This window comes from Mauremys mutica, chromosome 26 (genome assembly GCF_020497125.1).
Source record: "Mauremys mutica isolate MM-2020 ecotype Southern chromosome 26, ASM2049712v1, whole genome shotgun sequence".
Classification (NCBI taxonomy): Eukaryota; Metazoa; Chordata; order Testudines; family Geoemydidae; genus Mauremys; species Mauremys mutica.
The window spans coordinates 8,795,674-8,821,623 of NC_059097.1; the positions used below are offsets into that span (position 1 = coordinate 8,795,674).

The 25,950-nt window shown below is 52.0% G+C and overlaps 1 protein-coding gene and 1 non-coding gene across 2 annotated transcripts; one reads left to right on the forward strand and one right to left on the reverse strand.

Annotated features, from left to right (window-relative positions):
• Positions 1-658: 658 nt before the first annotated feature.
• TRNAT-AGU lies at positions 659-732 on the forward strand. The gene has a single exon. It is a non-coding gene; the product is annotated as a tRNA-Thr (tRNA).
• A 595-nt stretch (positions 733-1,327) lies between these two features.
• Positions 1,328-25,855, reverse strand: LOC123356659 (zinc finger protein 271-like). Its single transcript, XM_045000048.1, has 2 exons — positions 25,114-25,855; positions 1,328-2,498 (listed from the first exon to the last, which is right to left on the reverse strand). Exons 1-2 carry the CDS (start codon positions 25,742-25,744, stop codon positions 1,696-1,698), a joined length of 1,434 nt encoding a protein of 477 aa, XP_044855983.1. The 5' UTR covers positions 25,745-25,855; the 3' UTR covers positions 1,328-1,695.
• Between the last annotated feature and the right edge of the window lie 95 nt (positions 25,856-25,950).

Genomic DNA, 25,950 nt, shown 5'->3' on the forward strand with positions numbered 1-25,950 from the left:
GCTGAAGAGCCTTCCTACTAACCAGGAGATCCTGGCTTGGCCTCTCAGTTCTTCCTTACTGAACCTAATGTCTCTGTTGGCTCCTTTTTTGTATCTCTTTTCATAAAAAGAAAAGATCTGTCAGCACAATCCTTCTACGTGCTTGTTCAAGACAGAGAGAGCCTTCCTTGCAGCTATGTCTTGGTGTAATGGAGCGTGCCTCCCGCTGGCCATCCTGGGAATTATATGGGCTACTCCAACAAGCCATCTCCTGACTGGGTCTCCCAATAGATCCTTTCCTGATTGGTTGGGTTCTGCACAGCCTCTCCAAGGCTGCCTTATCTTTTAAACTGCCTGTGTGGGGCACTCGCCTCACCACACTTGGAAAGTGGCAAATGAGAAGTCTGGAGCTGATGGAAAGGTTACCATGACTCAGAACTGAGCTGATGTTACCGCAACTGATATGCAGAGCACTAACCACTAAAGGATCACAGTGACTGGTGGGAGAAGCACATGTTAGAAGCCCTCTGTCAACTCAGCTGTGGCTTTCTGTGCACAGAGAGGCAGACACCTCAAGGTCTGCAAGTCTTGAGGGAAATGGGGAACGTCTGTACTTCGGAATTTGCAGGCGTTGTCCTGGACCATCAAGTGGAACAGTTGAAAGCAGTTTCTTGAGGCAGGCACCATTGCTTAGCTGGTTAAAGCACCTGTCTAGTAAACAGGAGATCCTGGGTTCAACTCCCAGTGGTGCCTTGGTCTCCTTATGGCTTTCAACTGTTCCACTTTCTAGGAAAGAGAAGAGACCTCTCCCTTGGCAATCCCAGTAATTGCTTGCTAAGGAAAAGGCTTCTTTAGAGAGAAGCGTTGAAAAAAATCAAATCACAAGCCTGGAGTTGATGAAAAGGCTGCTGTTGCTGTCACTGGCATTGGGAAAGTGGTTGCTTCAACTGCAACTCCTGCAACGCAAGAGCCTGTGCCACACATCCTTGGGATTCGCTGGGCATGTCTATGCACAGGAGATCCTTATATGCAATACTCTTCTGTCACCTTCCTTTTGATTCTCATTAATGAAAAATGGAGCAGTTGGGAGAAAAGTCTCAGAGAGTGGCACTGAGGCTAAGCTGGCCAAGGCACCTGCCAGATAAAGTGGAGATTAGGGATGCAGCATCCAGTGGTGCTTTGCTAAACGTGTCCGCTCTTTGCACCTTTTGGTCAATCTTTTGAGGAAACAGAGAAGACTGCTTCTGCCTCTGCCTTGCAATGCAAATGCTTGCAAAAGGAACCGGTCGTTTTTTCTGACAAGTGTTTAGGTCAGGTCAAGGGGGAAGCTAATGCCAACCACTGCAACTGGGCTGCATCTGCTCTACAACTATAATTGTCTTTTTACCCCAAGATCACTAACTTGAGCAGCCAACGCCATGTACAGCCCTAGTGGATGGAAGGCTCAGGTAGTTTTTGCCTCAGTGTAGCTTCTTGGGATCTCGCTCCCACCTGCGGCTGATGAACGTTCCTGGCTGGAGGGAAACACACTCCTACGACTCAAAAGGAAAGGAGTCGATAGAACATATCACAGGACTGACCCCAAAGAAGGGTGAGCTGCAAAAGGCAGAAGCAGGCAACTTATCTGGGGGAGCTGAGAGACTACAGAGAAGATGGTGCAAAGATCAGTGTGTGCGAATAAGGAAATAGAATTAAAATATATATATTTGGCCAGACCTAGTCAAGGCATTTATTACAGTTCTCTCTCAGATGGATTCTCTGATGTCTAATAAGGTTTGAGCTGTGATTGAAGCTTTTCCCACATTCAGAGCATGTGTAGGGCGTCTCTCCTGTATGGATTCTCCGATGTCTGATAAGGTCCGCGTTCTGATTGAAGCTTTTCCCACATTCAGAGCATGTGTAGGGTGTGTCTCCTGTGTGGATTCTCCGATGTGTGATAAGGTTTGAGCTGTGATTGAAGCTTTTCCCACATTCAGAGCATGTGTAGGGCGTCTCTCCTGTATGGATTCTCCGATGTTTGATAAGGTCCGCGTTCTGATTGAAGCTTTTCCCACATTCAGAGCATGTGTAGGGCATCTCACCTGTGTGGATTCTACAATGTGTCATAAGGCTTGAGCTCTGACTGAAGCTTTTTCCGCACTCAGAGCATTTGTAGGGTGTCTCTCCCGTGTGGATTTTCTGATGTCTATTAAGGTTTGAGCGCTGACTGAAGCTTTTCCCGCACTCAGAGCATGTGTAGGGCATCTCTCCTATGTGGATTCGCTGATGTGAGATGAGGGTTGAACGAGCAGTGAAGTGTTTCCCACACTCAGTGCATCCATAAGGTTTCTCACCCGTGTGGATTCTCTGATGTTTGAAAAGGTTTGAGCTGTGATTGAAGCTTTTCCCACATTCAGAGCATGTGTAGGGCGTCTCTCCTGTATGGATTCTCCGATGTTTGATAAGGTCCGCGTTCTGATTGAAGCACTTCCCGCACTCAGAGCACATGTAGGGTTTCTCTCTTCTGTGGATTCTCTGATGTGTGAAAAGGTCTGAGCTCCCATTGAAGCTTTTCCCACACTCATGGCATGTGTAGTGTGTCTCTTCCATGTTGATGCTCTCACGAGTAATAAGGTCTGAGTGGCTACTCATGTTTTCCTCTGGCATCGGCTGAGTCTCACAGGCTCTCTCTTTTTCTGGGAGTGCACAACTCCCAGAAACATTCCCTTTGGATCTTCCTGATAAAGTCCCAGGTGGTTCTACTTGCTCAACATCCTCCTGCCGGGGTTTCTCCTCCTCATTCTCACTCACCATCCCATCACCTGATGGGTGACAGAGAGAATCCAGACGTAGGTCACTCCCTGTGCCGGAGAGAAAGGAAATCTCAGAAACAGGAATGGTAAAAGCAATGAACAAACCAAAATTTGTGTGGGAGAGATCAAACCTATCAGGAGCAGATTTTCCATAAACCCTTCCCCAGAGGAGAGAGAAAGGGATCAGTTGTGGTCCGCATTTCACCAGGACACTCAGGGGAAAGTGAGATCGGGGAGGGACCTGCTGCCAGTTGTCAGTCAGAATAGGAGGGAAGCCATGAGTGACATCTGCCATAATGATTCCACATCTGCAGGGAACAATCCTGAACTTGAAGAGCTCACAAGGTCTTTGAAAACATCCCAAATGTTTCCTGTATTCACAGACAGTTTTTTAGTTGGTTTATCCAATTTCTTACCTGTGCAGGCAGCTCTTGGGAGCACTTCTTTCTCAGAGCCCTGGAGGTCTGGGACCCACAGCTCTTCCCCTCGTTCCAGCTGCGAGATCACATCAGGTTTGGAAACTGGAAACCCTACTCCAGGGAAAGAAAACAAGGGAGGTCAGTGGAATTATTGGGATACTTGGCACACAGAATATTCCATGGTTTTAACCCCAGCTCATTTTTAAGCAGTAACATCCCAAGGTCAGCTTCCTTGGCTCAAAGTGGCAGAAGAGTTATTATGATTATAAATCATATTCATTACCTTAGTGCCTAGGAGCAACTAACAGTGGGTCCCCATTGTGCTAGGCACAGTACAAACATAGAATAGTAGATGGCCCATGCCCTGAAGAATTTACGATCTAAATAGACAAGACAGACACAAAATGTGGGAAGGGGTAGAACCCACTGTTAGAACAGAGATATTCAGGCCTGCCTGTAAAGCCTATACTTTAAGAACTTAGGTGTATTTTTACCACTAAGATTCTTTTTTTTTATAGCCCTGTAACTAGCTAACCTGTGTCTGGGCCTTCTCTCACTAGGATAGGCTGAGGCCTTGTTCTTAGGCTAAGGCCTTTGGCTAAGCAGCAGGAGAAGCCATAAGCTGGGAAGCGAAGGGTCACATCCTCACATCCCAAACCAGTCACACTGAAATAAGGTGCTATTGGGCTGTTAGGAAGTTGATCCTCTCCTGATAGTGCCCATCACCACCAGATAAAGAAACAAATCTTAAGATGGTTAAAGAAAACTTAGTCTGACAGCAGCCTGTCTGGCAAGAAATCACTTCTCAATGGTTGTGAAACCCTAATTTCTGTATTGTTTTATCTTTATGTCCCCCACTTTTCTATTGTTAACCTGTCTGGTTCTCTAACTGTTTCTGTCTGCTGTATAATTAATTTTGCTAGGTATAAGTTAATTAGGGTAGTGGGATATAATTGGTTAGGGAATTATGTTACAACATGTTAGGATTGGTTAGTTAAATTTCAGTAAAATGATTGGTTAAGGTATAGCTGAGAATATTACTATATAAACTGGGGTCAAACAGGAGGGGGAAGGGAAATTCGAATCATGTTTGTTAAGGGGGGAATGGAGAACTGGGACACAGGTAGGGCTCTGCAGCATCAGAGCTGGGAAGAGGGTTACGGGGTAAACGCTCTGCGGCGTCAGAGCTGGGAATGGAACACTGGGGAACAGACTCTATTGGCGTATCGAGATAAGCCCAACTGGTTTGAAGAGCTTCGGAATATGCTTGCTTGGAAACTAACCCTCATCAACATCGCATTATCTCACCAGGTTGCAGCTAGACAGATTTCTTGGATCGGCACCTGCGCCAGGAAGGCTGCTGATGCCTGCACCCTAGTGGAGTGAGCCATCATTTTAGTCGACAGGGGCACCTTCGCCAATTCATAAGAGTAGCGGATGCAGGCCATGATCCAAGACGAGATTCCCTGGGCAGACACTAGATAACCCTTCATTCTGTCTGCGACAGCAACGAACAACTGCGTTGACTTTCAGAACAGCTTCATTCTATCTATGTAGAAGTCCAGTGCCCATCTGACATCCAGGGTATGCAGCCTGCGTTCCTCATCCATCGCATGAGGCTTTGGACAAAAAACCAGTAAGTATATGTCTTGACCAGTATGAAACTGGGAGAAGAGCTTGGGCAAAAAAGCTGGGTGCAGACACAGCTGGACCTTGTCCTTATAGAAGACTATATAAGGCGGCTCCGACGTGAGTGTCCTGATGTCAGACACCCTATGGGCCAAAGATATAGTGACCAAAAAGGAGACCTTCCAGGAGAGAAGCGGGAGGGAGCAGGAAGCAAAGGGTTCAAAGTGGGGACCCATGAGCCTTGACAGGTCCCAAGGGGAGACCAGGTCCCAGACATGAGGGTAGAGGTACTCCAGACCTTTCAAGAACTGTGCGCCATCATGGAATGGGTGAAGACAGGGTTTTTTTGTTTTTTTTTAAAGGGTTGGAAGAGACTTCAGGAGATCATCTAGTCCAACATCAACTTAAATCATCGCAGCCAGTGCTTTGTCAAGCTGGGCCTTAAAAACCTTTAAGGATGGACATTCCACCACCTCCCTACGGAACCCATTCCAGTGCTTCACCACCCTTGTAGTTCAACATAGACCTCCCTCACTGAAACTAGAGACCATTGCTCCTTGTTCTGTCATCTGCCACCGCTGAGAACAGCCGAGCTCCATCCTCTTTGGAACCCACCTTCAGGTAGTTGAAGGCTGCTATCAAATCCCGCCTCACTCTTCTCTTCTGCAGACTAAACAATCCCAATTCCCTCAGCCTCTCCTCATAAGTCATGTGCCCCAGCCTCCTAATCATTTTCACTGCCCTTTACTGGACTCTCTCCAATTTGTCCACATCCTTTCCGTAGTGGGGTACCCAAAACTGGAACGCAATACTCCAGATGTGGCCTCACCAGTGCCGAATAGAGGGGAATAATTAGTTCCCTTGATCTACTGGCAATGCTTCTACTAATGCAGCCCAATATGCCATTAGCCTTCTTGGCAACAAGGACACACTGCTGACTCATATCCAGCATCTCATCCACTATACTCCCCAGGTCATCCTTGAAACAGAGTGTGGAACGACAAAATGGCTTCCAGGTGTACCCTGAAGAAAGACAGCGACAGGCCCAGGAGCTTAAGGTGCAGCAAAGGTCCAGGATGTGCTGTAGTGAGGCCTTTTCAGCACAAATGTGTCAGAGGCCCAACACATGAACCACTTCCACTTTGCCAGGTAGGTAACCATGGTGGAGGGTTTCCTGCTGCCCAGCAGGACCTGTTGGACACCATCAGAGCACTGCCATTCGTTCATGCTTATCCACGCAGAAGCCAAGCTGTCAGGTGCAGTGTCGCCAGATACAGATGCAGCAGATCCGGCCAAAGAGGCAGTTGCAGTGAGGTGGCCGCCGAAAGACTCAACAGCATGCCAAACCAGTGTTGGTGAGGCCATGCAGGGGCTATGAGGATGACATTTGCTTTGTTTTGCATCGTCTTTAGCAGGATCTTGTGGATTAAAGGCACTGGCATGAAGGCAGACATCAGTGCTCCGGCCCACTGAATCAAGGAGGCTTCTGACAGGGAGCTTTTGTCCCTTCCCTGCAGAGAACCGAACACGTAGCACTTTCTGTTCTGCCTGGATGCAAACAGGTCCACCTGCGGCGTCCCCCATCTGTGGAGGATTAGGTTGTCCACCTCCGGATGGAGTTACCATTCATGGCGAGATGAGAAGGTCCTGCTGAGGTGATCTGCCAGGACGTTCTTGGTTCCTGGCAGGTGGGCGGATACTAGATCAATGGCATGCTGCACACAAAATTCCCAGAGGTTGAGCGCCTCCCAGCAAAGGGCTGAAGATCTGGCACCGCCCTGTCCGTTGATGTAATACATTGTGGCAGTATTATCTGTCAGGACCTACATGTCCAAGAGGAGGGCGAGTGACGGGGATAGGGTCATGAAGGGAACCTCTTGCAGCACCGACTTGGGATCCAGCCACCAGTCCAGGGATGAGAGGATGTGGCTCAGCACCGTGACGACTCAGTCCAGGGCGTGCCTGCTGGGGATATAGACCGAGGCCAGCCATGCTTGCAGAGGCCGCAGATGAAGTCGAGCATGGCTGACCATGTACGTGCATGCGGCCATGTGGCCCATCAGTCTCAGGCACATGTGGGCCATGGTGAGCAGGTGGCTCTTTACGTGGGAAATCAGGTCCAATATGGCCTAAAAATGCACCTCCAGAAAGCAGGCCCTGGCCCGCGAGTTGTCGAGAAACGCTCTAATAAATTCTATGCGCTCGACTGGCGTCAACGTGGACTTATATGTGTTTATTAGCAGGCCCAGGTCACTGCAGGTGGAGGGCACCAGATCGAGGCTCCTTTGCACCTGCCCCAGAGACCTGCCCTTGATGAGCCAGTCATTGAGATATGGGAAGATCTGGATCCCTCGATGTGTCAGATAAGCTGCCACTGGCATCATGCATTTTGTGAACACTCTGGGAGCCGAGGACAGGCCAAAGGGAAGCACTGTGAACTGGAAGTGGCGCCCAGCCAGCATGAAACGCAGGAAACGCCTGTGTCCCAGGAATATGTAGACATGAAAGTAAACATCCTTGAAGTTGAGAGTGGCATACCAGTCTCCCAGATCCAGGGAAGGGATAATGGAGGCTAGATAGACCAAGCAAAAAAGACGGTTACTCACCTTTGTAACTGTTGTTCTTCGAGATGTGTTGCTCATATCCATTCCAGTTAGGTGCGCGCGCTCCGCGTGCATGTTCGTCAGAAGACTTTTACCCTAGCAACACTCGGTGGGTCGGCTGGGTGCCCCCTGGAGTGGCGCCGCTATGGCACCAGATATATACCCCGGCCGACCCATCCGCTCCTCAGTTCCTTCTTGCCGGCTACTCCGACAGTGGGGAAGGAGGGTGGGTTTGGAATGGATATGAGCAACACATCTCAAAGAACAACAGTTACAAAGGTGAGTAACCGTCTTTTCTTCTTCTAGTGCTTGCTCATATCCATTCCAGTTAGGTGATTCCCAAGCCTTACCTAGGCGGTGGGTTCGGAGTGAGATGTGGCGGAGTGCAGAACCTCCAAGCCAAAGGCTGCATCATCTCTAGATTGTTGGACCAGAGCACAGTGCGAAGCAAAGGTGTGGACTGATGACCAGGTAGCTGCGCGACAGATTTCCTGGATTGGTACGTGGGCCAGGAAGGCGGCTGATGAAGCCTGAGCTCTGGTGGAATGGGCAGTGAGATGGCCCGAGGGAACATGAGCCAAGGCATAGCACGTGCGTATGCACGCCGTCAACCACGAGGAGATCCTCTGTGAGGAGACGGGCAGGCCTTTCATCCGGTTGGTCACTGCAATGAACAGTTGGGGGGACTTGCGGAACGGCTTCGTCCGATCAATGTAAAAAGCGAGCGCCCTATGGACATCTAGGGAGTGTAACTGCTGCTCCCGTGGGGATGAATGAGGCTTTGGGAAGAAAACCGGGAAGAAGATGTCCTGATTGGTATGGAAGGCCGATACCACCTTCGGGAGAAATGCCGGATGTGGTCGCAACTGTACCTTGTCCTTGTGAAAAACAGTATACGCTGGGTCCACCGTAAGAGCTCGAAGTTCGGAGACCCTCCTAGCCGATGTAATGGCTACTAGGAAAACTGTCTTCCAGGACAGGTATAATAGTGAGCAAGTGGCCAGTGGTTCAAATGGCGGAATCATAAGCCTATTGAGGACTAGGTTGAGGTCCCAAGTAGGGGTAGGGTGGCGTACCTGGGGGTAGAGGTGCTCGAGTCCCTTATGAAACTGAGTAACTAAGGGGTGTGAAAACACTGAGTGACCACTTTCCCCTGGGTGGAATGTGGAGATGGCCACCAAGTGTACCCGCAAGGAGGACAACGCCAGGCCCTGCTGCTTGAGGGACCAGAGGTAGTCCAAGATAGTAGGGATGGAGACCTCTGAGGGAGAAGCATTCTGCGCCTCACACCAGCAAGAGAAGCACTTCCACTTGGCCAGATATGTGGAGCGAGTGGAAGGTTTTCTGCTACTCAAGAGGATATGCTGTACCGGAGCGGAGCAGCATAACTCTGATTCGTCTAGCCACGCAGGAGCCACGCCATGAGATGGAGGGCCTGCAGGTCTGGGTGGCGGAGATTGCTGTGATCTTGGGTTATGAGGTCCGGGTGGAGTGGCAGAGTAATTGGGCTGGCTATGGAAAGGTTGAGCATTGTGGTGTACCAGTGCTGTCTGGGCTACGCTGGTGCGATCACGATGAAATGAGCTTTGTCCTGGCGGAGTTTTAACAGGACTCTGTGAACCAGGGGGAACGGTGGGAAGGCATAGAGCAGTCGGTGTTTCCAGGACATGAGGAACGCGTCCGATATCGATCCCAGTGAATGACCTTGGAAGGAGCAGAACACTTGGCATTGCCTGTTCATGCGAGACGCAAACAGGTCTATGTGGGGAAAGCCCCACTTCTGGAAAATTGCATGAATAATGTCTGGTCTCAGTGACCACTCGTGACACAGGAAGGATCTGCTCAGGCAATCCGCTAGGGTGTTCTGAACCCCTGGGAGAAAGGACGCCACTAGGTCTATCGAGTGGGCTATGCAGAATTCCCAAAGTCGGATGGTCTCCTGACAGAGGGAGGAAGATCGAGTCCCTCCCTGCTTGATTATATAATACATGGCCGTTGTGTTGTCTGTAAACACTGAGACACAACGGCCATGCAGGTGGTTCTGGAATGCCTGGCACGCCAGGCGGACCGCCCTTAGCTCTCTGACATTGATGTGAAGCGCTAACTCCTGCGATGACCAAAGGCCCTGGGTGCAATGGTGTCCGAGGTGAGCTCCCCATCCGAGGGACGACACATCTGTCATCAGGGATAGTGAGGGTTGGGGCGGATGGAACGGTAACCCTGCACAGACTTGGGATGGGGTTAGCCACCAGTCCAGGGAGCGTAGTGCACTCAGTGGAATGGTGAGTATTGTGTCCAATGGGTCCCTGCCCGGACGATACACCGAATTCAGCCACGTTTGGAGGGGGTGAAGGCAGAGCCTGGCGTATTTGGTCACATAAGTGCAGGCCGCCATGTGACCTAGAAGGCTGAGACAGGTACGAACCGAGGTCGTGGGGAAGTTCTGCAGACCTCGTATGATTGCTGCCATCGCCTGGAATCGAGGGTGAGGCAGGTAGGCCTTGGCCAGAGTGGAGTCCAGGGTAGCTCCTATGAAGTCTAGCCGCTGAGTGGGGACCAGAGTGGACTTTTCGGTATTGAGCATCAGGCCTAAATGTGTAAATAGGTCCCTGACGATGCCTACGTGCTGCTCGACTTGTGTCTTGGAGGTCCCCCTGATGTGCCAGTCGTCCAGATACAGGAACACGTGAATCCCCTGTCGGCGGAGGTGTGCAGCGACGACGGCCATGCACTTTGTGAACACCCTTGGGGCCATGGAGAGGCCAAACAGAAGGACCGCAAATTGGAAATGTCGATGGCTGGCTGCAAAACGAAGATACCTCCTGTGCGGAGGAAAAATGGCGATGTGAAAGTACGCGTCCTTCATATCGAGGGCAGCATACCAGTCTCCAGGATCCAAGGACGGGATAATGGTCCCTAGGGAGACCATGCGGAACTTCAACTTTACCATGAATTTGTTGAGGCCTCGCAGGTCTAGGATAGATCTGAGGCCCCCTTTTGACTTGAGGATCAAGAAGTAGCGGGAATAAAACCCCTTGCCCCTTTCCTCTTTTGGTACCTCCTCTATCGCTCCGATGGCGAGGAGCGTCTGGCACCTCTTGTAAGAGGAATTGCTCGTGAGAGGGGTCCCTGAAGAGGGACCGGGATGGGGGGTGGAAAGGCGGGGGTGAAACGAATTGGAGGTGGTATCCATGTTCCACTGTGCGTAGGACCCAGACGTCTGAGGTCAGTTGGGACCACGCCCGGAGGAAGTAGGAAAGGGCGGTTGGAAAAAGGAGGAAAAGGATCCTGTGTAGAAAAAAACGGTTACTTACCTTTGTAACTGTTGTTCTTCAAGATGTGTTGCTCATATCCATTCCAGTTAGGTGTGTGCGCGCCGCGTGCACTTTCGTCGGAAGACTTTTACCCTAGCAACCCCAGTGGGTCGGCTGAGCGCCCCCTGGAGTGGCGCCATAACGGCACCGCATATATAACTCAGCCGACCCACCCGACCCTCAGTTCCTTCTTGCCGGCTACTCCAACAGTGGGGAAGGAGGGTGGGTGTGGAATGGATATGAGCAACACATCTCGAAGAACAAAAGTTACAAAGGTAAGTAACCGTTTTTTCTTCTTCGAGTGATTGCTCATATCCATTCCAGTTAGGTGATTCCCAAGCCTTACCTAGGCGGTGGGGTCGGAGTGAGACGTGGCGGTATGCAGGACCGCAGAGCTAAAGGCTGCGTCACCTCTCGACTGTTGGACCAGGGCGTAGTGTGAGGCGAAAGTATGGACGGACGACCAGGTCGCCGCTCGGCATATCTCTTGTATTGGTACTTGCGCCAGAAAGGCAGCGGAGGACGCCTGGGCCCTGGTAGAGTGGGCGGTGAGATGGCCCAAGGGGACGTTAGCCAAGTTATAGCAGGTGCAAATGCACTCTGTGAGCCACGAGGAGATTCGCTGCGATGAGACAGGAAGACCTCGCATCCGGTCAGCAATTGCCACAAACAGTTGCGGGGATTTGTGGAACGGTCTTGTCTGATCAACATAGAAAGCCAACGCCCTGCGAACATCGAAGGAGTGAAGTTGTTGCTCTCTCGGAGATGCGTGCGGCTTTGGAAAGAAAACTGGCAGGAAGATATCCTGGTTATTGTGGAACGTGGACACTACCTTCGGTAGAAACGCCGGATGTGGACGTAGCTGTACCTTGTCCTTATGGAAAACGGTGTATGGCGGGTCCACCATGAGCGCCTTGATTTCAGAGACCCACCTGGCGGATGTGATAGCCACGAGAAAAACCGTCTTCCATGAGAGGTACAGCAAGGAGCAGGTGGCCAGCGGCTCAAAGGGCGGAGACATGAGCCTGTTGAGGACCAGATTGAGGTCCCAGGTGGGAGTCGGATGACGCACCTGGGGGTAGAGACGATCAAGGCCCTTTCTGAAGCGAGTAGTCAGCGGGTGAGAGAACAGCGTATATCCCCCCTCCCCAGGGTGGAAAGCGGAGATGGCCGCTAAGTGCACTTTGATGGAGGACAGTGCAAGACCTTGTTGTTTTAGCGACCAGAGATAGTCAAGGACCATCGGAAGCGGGAGTTCCGAAGGAATAGCGCCACGCGCTAGAGCCCAGCAAGCGAAGCGCTTCCACTTGGCCAGGTAGGTAGATCGAGTGGAAGGCTTTCTGCTGCTCAATAAAACGTGCTGCACGGGAGCAGAGCAGCGCAACTCCGTCTGGTCTAGCCACTGAGGAGCCACGCCGTGAGGTGGAGGGCCGGCAGGTCCGGGTGACGGAGACTGCCGTGATCTTGTGTTATAAGATCTGGGTGAAGCGGCAGAGGAATTGGGCTGGCTACCGATAGACGGAGCAGCGTGGTGAACCAGTGTTGCCTGGGCCACGCTGGCGCAATTAAGATGAGACGTGCCTTGTCCCATCGGAGCTTCAGCAGGACCTTGTGTATGAGGGGAAACGGAGGAAAGGCGTAGAAAAGGTGACGAGTCCATGGGAGGAGAAACGCATCCGACAGAGAGCCCGGTGCCAGGCCTTGAAAGGAGCACAACTCCTGGCATTTGCGGTTCAATCGGGACGCGAACAAGTCTACATGGGGAAATCCCCACTGTCAGAAAATGGCATGAGCGATGTCTGCTCTCAGTGACCACTCGTGGCAGAGAAAGGACCTGCTCAGGTGATCCGCGATGGTGTTCTTGATGCCAGGAAGGAACAACGCCACCAGATGTATCGAGTGGGCTATGCAGAATTCCCACAGTAGCATCGCCTCCTCGCAGAGGGGGGATGAGCGGGTCCCGCCTTGCTTGTTGATATAGTACATGGCCGTTGTGTTGTCCGTAAAGACCAAGACACAACGGCCGTGGAGGTGAGTCTGGAACGCTCGGCAGGCCAGGCGTACTGCCCGGAGCTCCCTGACGTTGATGTGCATGTTCAATTCCTGCAGCGACCAAAGGCCTTGAGTGCGAAGATCGCCGCGATGGGCTCCCCATCCAAGGGACGAGGCGTCCATTGTCAGGGACAGGGAAGGTTGAGGAGCCTGGAATGGGACCCCCGCACATACGTGGGAAAGGGTCAGCCACCAATCCAGGGATTGAAGGACACCTGCTGGAATGGTGAGTAGGGTATCCAGAGGGTCCCTGTGTGGGCGGTATCTGGAGTGGAGCCACAGCTGAAGCGGGCGGAGGCGGAGCCTGGCAAACGGAGTGACATGTGCGCAAGCTGCCATGTGACCAAGGAGGAGGAGACAAGCACGGGCCGAGGTCATCCGAGAGGCCTGTAGGTCGCGGATTAGCTGCGTAAGGGCCTGGAACCAGAGCTGCGGAAGGAAGGCTCTGGCTAGAGAGGAGTCCAGGGTCGCGCCAATAAAATCCAACCTCTGAGTTGGAACTAAGGTGGACTTCTCTATGTTGAGAACTAGGCCTAGGCGCGTGAATAAGTCCTTGATCTCTGCAACATGTTGCTGGACCGTGGCCTGCGAGTCCCCCCTGATGAGCCAGTCGTCCAGGTAGGGAAAAACGGAGATGCCGCGTCGACGGAGGTGGGCGGCGACAACGGCCATGCACTTTGTGAACACCCTTGGGGCCGTGGAGAGGCCGAAGGGGAGTACCGCAAACTGGAAGTGTAGGTGAGCGATTGTGAAACGGAGAAAGCGTCTGTGCGGTGGGAAGATGGCGAAAATAAGAGTCCTTCATATCGAGGGCGGCATACCAGTCTCCGGGATCCAAAGTAGGGATAATGACCCCGAGGGATACCATGCGGAACTTCAACTTCAGCATATATGCGTTGAGGCCTCGCAGGTCGAGAATGGGTCGAAGGCCTCCTTTGGCCTTGGGGATCAAAAAATAACGGGAATAAAACCCCTTGCCCCGTTCCGCGTCCAGAACCTTCTCAACCGCTCTGATGGCTACGAGCGAGTGCACCTCTTGTAAGAGGAGTTGCTCGTGAGAGGGGTCCCTGAAGAGGGACCGGGAAGGAGGGTGGGAAGGTGGAGGTGAAACGAATTGGAGTTGGTAACCACGTTCCACAGTGCGCAGGACCCAGGCATCGGTGGTCAGCCGGGCCCATGCTGGGAGGAAATAGGAAAGGCGGTTGGAAAAAGGCAGGGAGGAATTTGGAGGAAGAGCTGGTATGCCGTCCCCGGGCACATCTTCAAAAAGATGGTTTAGGCCCCGGTGGTTTAGAGGGGGTTCGCCCTTGGGACGGTTGGTTGCCAGGCCGTTGCCCACGGCCCCCGCGACCCCGCCGCCGACCAGAGTCTTGCCTGTAGCGAGGCATATAGTAAGGGGGGTTAAACTGGGGACGGAACAGACGCCTCTGGGTAGCCGGGGTATGCATCCCCAAAGTGCGGATGATAACCCTGTTGTCCTTTAGATTTTGAAGCTTGGAGTCCGTCTTTTCTGAGAAGAGCTCCTTCGAATCAAAAGGAAGGTCCTGAATGGTGTATTGAACTTCAGGAGGAAGCGTCGAACTCTGGAGCCAAGAGATCCAGCGCATGGTAACACCCGAGGCTACAGTACGTGCCGCCGAGTCAGCCGCGTCTAAGGAGGCCTGTAACGAGGTGCATGCTACCTTTTTGCCTTCTTCTACGAAGGCCGCAAACTCCTGTCGGGAATCCTGAGGCAGGAGCTCTTTGTATTTCTCTACCTCAGCCCAAGTGTCATGGCCGTAGCGGCTTAGCAAGGCCTGCTGGTTAGCCACACGGAGCTGCAGGGCACCGGCAGAGTAGACCTTGCGACCAAGCAAGTCCATGCGCTTGGCCTCCTTCGACTTAGGAGCCGGGCCTTGCTGGCCGTTGCGCTCTTTGTCGTTGACCGACTGTACCACTAAGTACGAGGGGGCAGGGTGCACATACAAATGTTCGTATCCCCTGGAAGGGACCATGTATCTGCGTTCCACCCTTCGGGCTGTGGGCGCAATAGACGACGGAGTCTGCCATAAGGTATCAGCGTTCGCCTGGATAGTCCTTATGAAGGGGAGAGCTATGCGGGTTGGAGCGTCCGTGGACAAAATGGTCACTATCGGATCACTGACTTCCGATACCTCCTCAGCCTGCAGATCCATTCGCAGTGCCACCCTGCGAAGGAGCTCTTGGTGCGCCCGTAAGTCAATTGGCGGGGGACCCGCTGATGACGAGCCTGCCACCGCCTCATCCGGGGGAGGAGGAGGAGGAAGTAGTGCCGGGCAGGATGGCATCATGGTCAGCATCCGGCCCCTGTGAAGGTTCCTGCCCCAGAGGTTCCTGGGCAGGCTGATTCCCTTCGTCTGCACCGGATGGTACCTCAGTGTCAACTGGGGGGCGGCTTATAGTAGCCTCTGGGACGCGTGACTCGTGTGATACGGTACACATAGGAGGCACAGGAGGACCTTGGCTTTGGTGGTAGGCCCAAGGGGTCCAATAACCCCACTGATTTGGGTCCTGGTCCGCGGGATGGGATTGCCGGAAAACTCCTGAAGGGACCTGAGAGTCATGGTCATCGACATAGTAGCTGTCGGCGTGTGAAGAGGCCGAAGCGTGTCGAGAAGGCCAAGGTGGAGCAGATAAGCCTTCCGCCGAAGTGCCCACCGATCTCATTTCCCGCCTTTGTGGTGAACGGTGCCGGAAGGCATCTCGGTATCGGGAGCAGGAGCGAGAATGGGACCTGCGACCGGCGCGGTGCCGGGAGGTCGACCGGGATCTCCATGATCGGTGCCGGGAGCGACTCCGCGAGTAGCGGCGGCCATATCGGTACCGAGAGTTTGATCGGTGCCGGGAGTGACGGGTCGGAGAGCGAGAGAATGACTGGTGCCGCGAGTCTGATCGGTGCCGCGTGGTTGAGCAGTGCCGGGACTGCGAGCAGCGGTGCGATCGACGCCCAGATCGGGATCGGCGCCGAGAGCGGGAGCGGGAACGGCGTCGAGAGCGGGAACGGGTTCAGTGCCGGTCAGAGTCGGTGCCGGCAGGTGGCTTAAACATGGACGGCTTGCCCATGGAGCGGGGCGCCTGCACCGGCGGCGCCGGGGGCAGTGGCACAACTGGTTCTGTCATCGCGATGAGGTCCTGTGCCGCCTCGAAGGTCTCCGGAGTCGATGGCAGTGGCATCTCTACCGCGGCCGGAGCCGGGGAGGTTACAGGTGCCGGGCTCGACGGCCTCTCAGGGGCCGGAGTCGCCGGTGCCGGCAGAAGCGTCTGCGGCAGAGGAACCAGTGCCGCGGCAGGTTTCGGTGCCGGGCGGTCCGGACGGGGCGCACTCTGGTGCTTTGGAGCCGGCGGTGCCGTGGAGGCAGCGGCCTTTCCCTTCTTCGCCTTCGGCGAGAGAGAGCGTCTTTGGGCCAGTTTCGGTGCCGATGGCGCTTTCGGTGGTATCGCAGAGTGGCCCGGTGCCGTGGCGGTGCTGCGAGAGTACGTCGGGACAGCGGGCGGTGCCGCGGCCGGAGGGGTTAAGGCTGCCTCCATTAGGAGCTGTTTAAGCCTAATGTCTCTTTCCCTCTTAGTGCGAGGCTTGAAAGCCTTGCAAATTGGGCACTTAGTAGATAAGTGCGACTCTCCTAAACACTTCAAACAGGAGCTATGAGGATCTCCTGTAGGCATAGGCCTGCGGCAGGCCGAGCACGGCTTGAAACCCGGGGAGCCGGGCATACGCTCCGGTCCCGGGTGCGGGTAATCCCCGAACCCGCTAACTATCTAACACTAAACTGATTTCAAACTATCAAAAACAAGAAAACCTAAGCTAAGATAAGAACTATGTACAAATATTAACAGAGAAACTATGAGGAAGCTAGGGAAGCGGAGGTCAGACAAGCTGCACTCCGCTGTTCCAACGACCGACACGGGCGGTAAGAAGGAACTGAGGGTCGGGTGGGTCGGCTGAGGTATATATGCGGTGCCGTTATGGCGCCACTCCAGGGGGCGCTCAGCCGACCCACTGGGGTTGCTAGGGTAAAAGTCTTCCGACGAAAGTGCACGCGGCGCGCACACAGCTAACTGGAATGGATATGAGCAATCACTCGAAGAAGAACTGGGATGCCGTCCTCGGGCGAACCTTCAAAAGGTAGATTTCGGCCTCGCTGGTGGCTTGGAGGGACCGTGGTTCTGGCCCACCTGGGGTCCTGACTGTCGTCTACGCCCACCTCGACCACGTCGCCTACCGGAGTCTTGCCTGTGCCTGGGCATAAAGTACGGGTGGTAAGGTTGGGGGCGGAAAGGTCTGCGTTGGGTCACCGGTGTGTGCATTCCCAAGGTACACATGATGACCCTATCGTCTTTCAAGCTTTGAACCCTGGGGTCCGTTTTCTCCGAGAACAGGCCCTTGCAGTCGAAGGGCAAGTCCTGGATTGTGTATTGTAACTCTGGCGGGAGATTGGAGACCTGCAGCCAGGAGATGCGCCTCATGGTGATGCCGGAGGCCAGAGTCCTGGCTGCCGAATCGGCCGCATCCAAGGAGGCCTGCAGAGAGGTTCAAGCCACCTTCTTCCCTTCCTCCAGGAAAGCAGCAAATTCCTGGCGTGAGTCCTGCGGGAGCAGCTCTTGAAACTTGCCAACCTCTGTCCAGGTGTTGTGGCTGTAACAACTCAGCAGTGCCTGCTGGTTTGCTACCCGGAGTTGTAGGGCGCCCGCAGAGTATACCTTGCAACCGAGCAGGTCCATCCGCCTAGCCTCCTTAGACTTTGGGGCTGGCGCTCGTTGGCCGTGACGTTCCCTTTCGGGACAACCAGGGAGGAGGGGGGAGGGTGAACGTATAGGTATTCGTACCCCCAAGAGGGCACCATGTATTTACGTTCCACTCCCTTCGCCGTAGGGGGGATGGAGGCGGGGGACTGCCATAGAGTATCAGCATTAACCTGTATTGTTCTGATGAACTGCAGAGCTACTCTGGTGGGAGTGTCTGCAGACAAGATGCTGACTACCGGGTCTTCCACCTCCGGTAGTCCACCTTCTACCAGCAGGTTCATATTTAATGCCACCCTCCTGAGGAGGTCCTGATGGGCCCTTAGATCTATTGGCAGTGGACCCGAGGAGGAGGTCCCTGCCACCGCCTCATCCGGCGAGGAAGAAGATGAAACGCCGGGGACGAGCGGGTCCTGTACAGCCTCCGGGTCTTGAACAGGCTCGTGCTCGAGAGGTGTCGGTGAGGTCGGAGGATGGGTCGGCGGGTCCTCCGTCTCAGTTGGAGGGGGACGGCTTACTGTGGCCTCTGGTGCACGTAGCTCTGACGACACAGTGCGAGCGGGAGGCAGCGGAGCACCTTGGGCCTGGTGGTATGCCCAAGGCGTCCAAAAACCCCATTGCCGAGGATCCTGGTCTGGGTACCGGGCTTCTTGGAAGACCCCCGCGGGTACCTCCGAATCATGCTCCTCAGCGTAGTAACTGTCCGCTCGGGACAACACAGACGCGTGTCTGGAGGGCCACGGAGGAGCAGAGAAGCCTTGCGCAGACGTGCCCACAGATCTTGTCCCCCTATGCACCAGGGATTGGTGCCGCGAAACATCGCGGTAGCGAGAGCGAGATCGGGACCTTCGACCAGGCCGGTGCCGGGAGGTCGACCGAGATCTCGAATCCTGGTGTCTTGAATGGCTCCGAGAGGTATGGTGCCTGTTGCGGTGCCAGGATCTGGAACGGTGCCGTGAGTACCGAGCCGGGAAATGAGAGAACGATCGGTGCCGCGAGTCTGACTGGTGCCGTGTGACAGAACAGTGCCGGGACTGCAAGCGGCGTTGAGATCGAATGTGAGAGCGGGAGTGTCGTCGAGACCTGGAACGTCCATGAGACCGCGAACCTGAGCGGTGCCGGTCTGCTGCGCTGACAGAAGTTGGTCTAAGCAAGGCTGGCTTGCCAATGGATTGAAACACCCGCACCGGCGGTGCTGGGGATGGAGGCAATGCCGAGTCTGTCAGGGCAATCAGGTCTTTTGCCGCTGCGAACACCTCCGGTGTGGATGGTACGGTGAGCTCTACCGCAGCGGGTGCCGGGGAGGTCACCGGTTCCGGACTCGACGGCCTTTGCGGGGCCGGAGTTGACGGTATCAGCACAGTCGGCTGTGCCGGTGCAGTCGGTGCCGCGGCAGGTTTCGGTGCCGGGCGGTCCGATCTAGGCGCACTCTGTGGTCTTGGTGCGGGCGGTGCTGAGGTGGCAGCGGCCTTCACTTTCTTTGCCTTCGGTGAGAGGGAGCGCCTCTGGGCCGATTTCGGTGCCGGTGGCGTCCGGTGCTGAGAAGTCTTGTGCAGACTGGAGTGGCCCAGTGCCGAGGAGGTACTTCTTGTCTCCGACTGCGCAGCGGTCGGTGCCGAAGAAGGAGGGGTGAGAGCCGCCTCCATGAGGAGCTGTCTCAGTCTTATGTCCCGCTCCTTTTTAGTGCACGGCTTAAAAGCCTTGCAAATGGGGCACTTAGCAGATAAGTGCGATTCCCCAAGGCACTTCAAACAGGAGTCGTGTGGATCTCCTGTTGGCATCGGCCTGTGGCAGGCCGAGCATGGCTTGAAGCCCGAGGAGCCAGGCATGCGCTCCGGCACCGGGCACGGGGAAGGGGCTAATCCCCAAACCCCACTAACTAATACTACTCTAACTATACTAATAAAACAGTAAATACAACTAAAATAAAATATATATATACACAACTATGTACAGAGGAATGAACGAGAAAAACTATGAGGAAGCTAGGGAAGTGGCGGTAAGAAGGAACTGAGGGGCGGGTGGGTCGGCTGGGGTATATATCTGGTGCCATAGTGGTGCTACTCCAGGGGGCGCCCAGCCGACCAACTGAGTGTTGCTAGGGTAAAAGTCTTCTGACGAATGTGCACGCGGTGCACGCATACCTAACTGGAATGGATATGAGCAAACACTCGAAGAAGAATAGTAAGTGCCTTTAGTGCTCATGCTGATGTGCACAGACAAAGTGTGAAGGAATAGCTGCAAATGCTTTTGCTTCATGGGCAATGATGAACTAATTGACAATCTGAAAAATGCTGAATGTGTATCACTGTCAGTGCATTGAATTACAGATATGTGAAATTGCTTCCTCTCTTGAACCGAAATTTCAAGGCTTATGAAGGCAGTTTGTTCTGCAAACTAAACCTGTGGATTTTGTCAAACTTAAAGAAAATACATCAGAACTTATTGCAGCTGAGATAATAAATGTTCTGAATAAGTATGGAAGCAGATAATACAAAGACAAACTTTGGTGGTCGATACAGACATGGAAGAGAACATTTGCCACCAAAGTGAAGATGAGCTTATAAAAGGGAAGTGATAGGCCTTGGATGTCCTGCTAACATCGTGCACAAGTATACTGAATTACAGGGGATACTATCCTGGTAGACGTTGAGAGCATTCTAATGAACATTTTTGGATATTTTCATATATTCTCTGTTTGTGTGGAAATACTGCAAAGTTTTTATGAGTATGTGGGACAAGAATATCGAAATATACTGGGATACATATCTGTTGGAAGATTATTACAACAATGCAATATGGCCTGAAAATTCTTAGCATGCGTAGAGGACAACTTTCTAATTCATAAAGTTAAGGAAACAACCAGGGGGTTATCCATTTTGGATCTGGTTTTGATTAACAGAGGTAAATTAGTTGGGAATGTGAGGGTGGTGGGGAACTTGGGAGAGAAGTGATCATGATCTGATAGAATTCAAGATCCTGTGGAAAGGAGGATATGAGAACAGCAAAACAAGATCACTGGACTTCAGACAGGCGGATTTCAACCAACTCAGAGAAACAGTAGGCAAAGTTATCTGCATATTTGATCAATATGCTCTCTATATCTACATCTAGGTAATTAAGGAAAATGTTAAACAATATCAGGCCGAGAAGAGGAGGTTAGACAAGATGACTTTTGTGGTCCCTTCTAACCCTATGATTCTATCATTCTATGACCACCTCTCCTCATGTTTTCCTATCTCTCTCTAGAAAAAAACACAAGACCACCATTGGTAATCCAATTAATATTGTTAAGGGAAAGGCTTCTTTGCAGAGGAGCACCGGAAAAAAAATCAAACCACAAGTCTGGAGTTGATGAAAAGGCTGCTGTGAGTGGCATTGGCAAGGCGGTTGCTTGGACTACAATTGCTGCAACACAAAAGCCTGTGCCGCACGTCCTTGTGATTTGCTGGGGATGTCTGCGCACAGAGACCCTGATAGTGTAATCTCTGCAGGTCTTGCAGGAAATGGAGTTACCCTCCTTTCACCTTCCTTTAATTGTCATAGATGAAAAATGAAACAGTTAGAAGAAAAGTCCCAGAGAGCGGCAATGTGGCTAATCTGGCCAAGGCCCTGTTAGTATATAGGCCTGTCTGTTAGACTGAGATAGAATTTTGTGTTTGATTTTTGATACTCTTATATCCTTACTAATGTGTGTGAACAAAGAACAAAGCCAGATGGGCTTGTTAGTATAATGGAAAAGTGACGGGATAGAGCTAAAGTGTTACTAGGTGCGGTGGGAGTGTAATATACGAGCATACACCGGAAGGCTGCCTGGCTCCTCTCTCAAACCAAGGTAAAGCAACCAGTTGGGAGGGGCAAGGACGGGGTTGGGGGGGGGGAGGAATAAGACACTAAAAGTCAAAGAAAAGCCTGGCCTTGACCATTACACAATCTCACTTCTTACCCCTCCCATGGGATACAAAAGAGGTGGCACCGAGCCCCCAGACTCATGCCCAGGGGCATGCACTGCAGGTATATTTGGGGCTGCTAAGAAAGAGGCGGGGTAAAGGGGACATGGATAAAGGCTCTTCGGTGTCAGGGCTGTGAACAGAACACTGGGAAACAGACTCTGCTGGCATGTGGAGCTGTGGATATTCTTGCTTGAAACTAACCCTGTCAAGGTTCCTTCCCCACTCTGAACCTTAGGGTACAGATGTGGGGCCCTACATGAGAACCCCTAAGCTAAATTACCATCTTACATCTGGTTGCTGCCACCACCCAAATTGTTAATGAGTCATTTGGGAAACTCTGTCTACCTCCCGCCCAGAATATCTCCCTCCCAAATACTATAACCCTTCCCTGGGTAGCCTTGAGAGATTCCTCCACCAATTCCCTGGTGAACACCGATCCAAACACTTGGATCTTAAAACAAAGAGAAATTAACCATTCCCCCCACCAGTTCCTGGTGGGTCCAGCTCCAACCCCCTTGGATCTTAAAACAAGGAAAAATCAATCAGGTTCTTAAAAAGAAGGCTTTTAATTAAAGAAAGGTAAAAATCATTTCTGTAAAATCAGGATGGAAAATAACTTTACAGGGTAATCAGATTCATAGAGCCCAGAGGAACCCCCTCTAGCATTAGGTTCAAAGTTACAGCAAACAGAGATAAACTCTTTAGCAAAAGGAACATTTACAAGTTGAGAAAACAAAGATAAAACTAACACGCCTTGCCTGGTTGTTACTTACAAGTTTGAAATATGAGAGACTGGTTCAGAAAGATTTGGAGAGCATGGATTGATGTCTGGTCCCTCTTAGTCCCAAGAGCGAACAACCCCGAAAACAAAGAGCTCACAAACACAAGCCTTCCCCCCACCAAGATTTGAAAGTATCTTGTCCCCTTATTGGTCCTTTGGGTCAGGTGTCAGCTAGGTTACCTGAGCTTCTCAACCCTTTACAGGGAAAAGGATTTTGGTGCGTCTGGCCAGGAGGGATTTTATAGTATTGTACACAGGAGGGCTTTTACCGTTCCCTTTATAGTTATGACAAACCTCAATAAACATCACATTGCCTGCACTTCGGATTGCTGGTCTCTTGATTTCTGCCTGAGTGACAAGAACCAGGGGAGGGAGTGAAGGGAAAGCCCCCAAACAGACATCTGCTGAGTAAAGAGGCGATTCAGGATCAAGTACCCAGTGGTCCCTTTCTGAATGTGTCTCCTCTCCCCATGGCTTGGTTGATCTTTTCAGGAAATGGAGAAGCCTTTGCTTAGCTGTACATTGCTTGCAAAAGAAACAGGCCTTTTTGGTGACAAGTGTTGAAAGGAGCCACTAGACAAATGGGGAGACAAGAAAAATGTCCCCATAACTGAACTTCTGTGGATGTTGACGCCACAGCACAGAGTGCTAACCACTATATGACCACGGCTGGTGTCAGAAAAGTCTCTACTAAAGTGTCTTTCCACCAGCAGAGGCCTCTCTGTGCACAGAACTCCTGGTAGCTTGATGTCTGCAGGCAGTGGAGAACTCTATTGCGGCATCTCTTTGTCTGTTTTGTGGTGAACATCTGTAGTGGCTGTTAATAGCTGAAGAGCCTTCCTACTAACCAGGAGATCCTGGCTTGGCCTCTCAGTTCTTCCTTACTGAACCTAATGTCTCTGTTGGCTCCTTTTTTGTATCTCTTTTCATAAAAAGAAAAGATCTGTCAGCACAATCCTTTTAAGTGCTTTGTTCAAGACAGAGAGAGCCTTCCTTGCAGCTACGTCTTGGTGTAATGGAGCATGCCTCACCACTGCAGTGCCTCCTGCTGGCCGTCCTGGGAATTAAATGGGCTACTCCAACAAGCCATCTCCTGAGTTGCTCTCCCAATAGGTCCTTTCCTGATTGGTTGGGTTCTGCCTCTCCAAGGCTGCCTTATCTTTTCAACTGCCTGTGTTGGGCACCCGCCTCACCACACTTGGAAAGTGGCAAATGAAGTCTGGAGCTGATGGAAAGGTTACCATGACTCAGAATTGAGCTGAGGTTACTGCAACTGATATGCAGAGCACTAACCACTAAAGGATCACAGTGACTGGTGGGAGACGCACATGTTAGAAGCCCTCTGTCAACTCAGCTGTGGCTTTCTGTGCACAGAGAGGCAGACACCTCAAGGTCTGCAAGTCTTGAGGGAAATGGGGAACGTCTGTACTTTAGAATTTGCAGGCGTTGTCCTGGACCATCAAGTGGAACAGTTGAAAGCAGTTTCTTGAGGCAGGCACCATTGCTTAGCTGGCTAAAGCACCTGTCTAGTAAACAAGAGATTCTGGGTTCAACTCCCAGTGGTGCCTTGGTCTCCTTATGGCTTTCGGTCTCCTCCGCTCACATTGTCCTATGCCTTTCAGGAAAGAGAAGAGACCTCCCTTGGCAATCCCAGTAATTGCTTGCTAAGGAAAAGGCTTCTTTAGAGAGAAGCGTTGAAAAGAATCAAATCACAAGCGTGGAGATGATGAAAAGGCTGCTGTCACTGGCATTGGCAAAGTGGTTGCTTCAACTGCAACTGCTGCAATGGAAGAGCCTGTGCCACATCCTTGGGATTTGCTGGGGATGTCTATGCACAGAGATCCTTATAGGCAATACTCTTCTGTCACCTTCCTTTTCATTCTCATTAATAAAAAATGGAGCAGTTGGGAGAAAAGTCTCAGAGTGGCACTGTGGCTAAGCTGCCCAAGGCACCTGCCAGGTAAAGTGGAGGTTAGGGATGCAGCATCCAGTGGTGCCTTGCCAAACGTGTCCACTCTTTCCACCTTTTGATCAATCTTTTGAGGAAACAGAGAAGACTGCTCCTGCCTCTGCCTTGCAATGCAAATGCTTGCAAAAGAAACCGGTCGTTTTTTCTGACAAGTATTTAGGTCAGGTCAAGGGGGAAGCTAATGCCAACCACTGCAATTGGGCTGCATCTGCACTACAACTATAATTATCTTTTTACCCCAAGATCACTAACTTGAGCAGCCAACGCCACGTACAGCCCTAGTGGATGGAAGGCACAGGTAGTTTTTGCCTCAGTGTAGCTTCTTGGGATCTCGCTCCCACCTGCGGCTGATGAACGTTCCTGGCTGGAGGGACACACACTCCTACGACTCAAAAGGAAAGGAGTCGATAGAAAAGATCACAGGACTGACCCCAAAGAAGGATGAGCTGCAAAAGGCAGAAGCAGGCAACTCATCTGGGGGAGCTGAGAGATTACAGAGAAGATGGTGCAAAGATCACTGTGTGCGAATTAGCAAATGGAATTAAAAAAAAAAAATTGGCCAGACCTAGTCAAGGCATTTATTACAGTTCTCTCTCAGATGGATTCTCTGATGTCTAATAAGGTTTGAGCTGTGATTGAAGCTTTTCCCACATTCAGAGCATGTGTAGGGCGTCTCTCCTGTATGGATTCTCCGATGTCTGATAAGGTCCGCGTTCTGATTGAAGCTTTTCCCACATTCAGAGCATGTGTACGGTGTGTCTCCTGTATGGATTCTCCGATGTGTGATAAGGTGTGAGCTCTGACTGAAGCTTTTCCCACATTCAGAGCATGTGTAGGGCGTCTCTCCTGTGTGGATTCCACAATGTCTGATAAGGTGTGAGCTCTGACTGAAGCTTTTCCCACACTCAGAGCATGTGTAGGGCATCTCACCTGTGTGGATTCTACAATGTGTCATAAGGCTTGAGCTATAATTGAAGCTTTTCCCGCACTCAGAGCATGTGTAGGGTGTCTCTCCCGTGTGGACTTTCTGATGTCTATTAAGGTTTGAGCGCTGATTGAAGCTTTTCCCACACTCAGAGCACGTGTAGGGCGTCTCTCCTATGTGGATTCGCTGATGTGAGATGAGGGTTGAACGAGCAGTGAAGTGTTTCCCACACTCAGAGCATCCATAAGGTTTCTCACCCGTGTGGATTCTCTGATGTTTGAAAAGGTTTGAGCTCCAACTGAAGCACTTCCCGCACACAGTGCACGTGTAGGGTTTCTCTCCTGTGTGGATTCTACAATGTGTGATAAGGGCTGAGCTCCGACTGAAGCTTTTCCCGCACTCAGAGCACATGTAGGGTTTCTCTCTTCTGTGGATTCTCTGATGTGTGGAAAGGTCTGAGCTCCCATTGAAGCTTTTCCCACACTCATGGCATGTGTAGTGTGTCTCTTCCATGTTGATGCTCTCATGAGTAATAAGGTCTGAGTGGCTACTCATGTTTTCCTCTGGCATCGGCTGAGTCTCACAGGCTTTTTCTTTTTCTGGGAGTGCACAACTCCCGGAAACATTCCCTTTGGATCTTCCTGATAATGTCCCAGGTGGTTCTACTTGCTCAACATCCTCCTGCCGGGGTTTCTCCTCCTCATTCTCACTCACCATCCCATCACCTGATGGGTGACAGAGAGAATCCAGACATAGGTCACTCCCTGTGCCGGAGA

Bases quoted from the DNA above. Each gene is read 5' to 3' on its own strand.
- LOC123356659 (XM_045000048.1), bottom strand. From the start codon at position 25,744: ATGCCAGAGGAAAACATGAGTAGCCACTCAGACCTTATTACTCATGAG. The intron at 2,499-25,113 runs ATTGTGGAATCC...ACCTTTTCACAC, and splicing joins GAGCTCACACCTTATCAGAC to ATCAGAGAATCCACAGAAGA.